Genomic DNA, 1,705 nt, shown 5'->3' on the forward strand with positions numbered 1-1,705 from the left:
TGTCTATGTAACTTGTGAAACAGTCTTGTGGTACAGCTCACTATAATTATAAATGGTACATTTGTCTATGTAACTTGTGAAACAGTCTTGTGGTACAGCTCACTATAATTATAAATGGTACATTTGTCTATGTAACTTGTGAAACAGTCTTGTGGTACAGCTCACTATAATTATAAATGGAAGCTTCATCTAATGATCTTGTTTCCAGTTTCACATAAAAAAAACAATGAAAAAAAGTTTCTACAGAATGAACTATAATACACGTGAATAAGTGAATACTCACATACAATGATTTTTTTTAAATATATACCTAACTAGAATTTATTGGCTATTAATATTCATTTCTACCTGAAGGAAAGGCTGGTCTGGGAATATTTACAAACTTGTTGATATGACTAGGGCCGAACCCTGGAGGAGGAGGAACTCTTCTTGATGATTCTTGACTGGAGTTCAAAAGGAAATGGTTAGGATAACCCGGAGAGTCCATCAAGTGAGAATAAGGAGGATGTACTGATTCCATTTTGTGATTAATTAGCTGAGGCAGTTGTTGTGGCTTTTGAGTGGCTTCTTTTTCTAAGAGATCAGCTAATCCCTTAGCCGATTCATCCCACGGATCAAAACCTAAAACAATCATTTATAGGCTATTAATTCAGCATAATTTGTCAGTATTTATTTTTAAACTGTGAATCAAAGACCTGAAACATACCTAACTCATCATCTTGATGTTTGCGATTAGACGAGGTGAACCCAAATGCCGCTTGCCAATCTGTGCTACACTGTACTGGAATAGTTTCTGAAGAAAGGACAAGATCTTGGTTGTTTATCCAATCTTCTATAGGGAGAGAAAAAAATAAAAGACAATCTTACTTTTAAGATATGCAAAGAAATTGGCAACATATGTGAGCTCAAAATTTACAAGAAATTTACAAACACTAAAAATATACATTTTGTTGTTTCTCTTTATAAACTGCTGCTAACATGCACCCACTTAAAAACCCTTACTCTAAAAACACAATGTTAGACCCTAAAGCTTTTTTTTTGTACCTCAATATCAAAATATTTCAAGAAAGCACTCTCAGTTTCAGACAAACTTAATATTCATATAATTATAATCAGCTATACCACAAGACTGTTTCACAAGTTACATAGACAAATAGTTAATGGGGTTTGTTTCTCTTCCACTGGATGCTTTCTGTAAGGAATAAAAAAAAAAACCAGTAGTGTATTTCAATATTGAATTTACATCTAACTTTTTAAAGTACTATCTGAATATTTGAAACTGTTAGTACTTGGTGAAACTCTATAATTACAGAATTAATGAAAAACAAGACAACTATACATTTCACAAATACATCATTTGTTCACGACCATGGTTTTTGTCAGTAAAGACATTGTCAGGAACCTGATGATCTTTTATTGGAGAAATCATGATTGTAAATAAATGAGGTATTTCTGAAATGTATAGTTGTCTTGTTTTCCCCAATTCTTAATATCTGAATATTAAAAGCAGAAGGTTTCTTGTTTCTGAAATGTGCAATGTTATAGTATAATAAATTTTCCCAAGCCTCAAAATTGGATTTTTCATTAGGGGAACAAATAGCCCATAGCAAGTAACTGATGGCAAGTGAATGTTAACTAGAAGTTCTGAACATTTGTATGATCATAAAATTTGGTAAACTTGTATCTTATTCATTCAGTCATAGCT

General features: G+C 32.1%; 1 protein-coding gene across 2 annotated transcripts in view; it reads right to left on the reverse strand.

Annotated features, from left to right (window-relative positions):
* Positions 1 to 1,705, reverse strand: part of LOC106474250 — a 31,948-nt gene that overhangs the window by 20,844 nt on the left and 9,399 nt on the right. For both annotated transcript variants that reach the window (XM_013934939.2, XM_013934940.2), the window contains exons 2-3: positions 707 to 832; positions 349 to 621 (exon numbers count right to left, since the gene is read on the reverse strand). In XM_013934939.2, coding sequence (XP_013790393.1) covers positions 349 to 621; positions 707 to 832 — 399 coding nt within the window. The remainder of the gene's footprint in view (positions 1 to 348; positions 622 to 706; positions 833 to 1,705) is intronic.

This window comes from Limulus polyphemus, unplaced genomic scaffold (assembly GCF_000517525.1).
Source record: "Limulus polyphemus unplaced genomic scaffold, Limulus_polyphemus-2.1.2 Scaffold6992, whole genome shotgun sequence".
NCBI classification, from domain to species: Eukaryota; Metazoa; Arthropoda; class Merostomata; order Xiphosura; family Limulidae; genus Limulus; species Limulus polyphemus.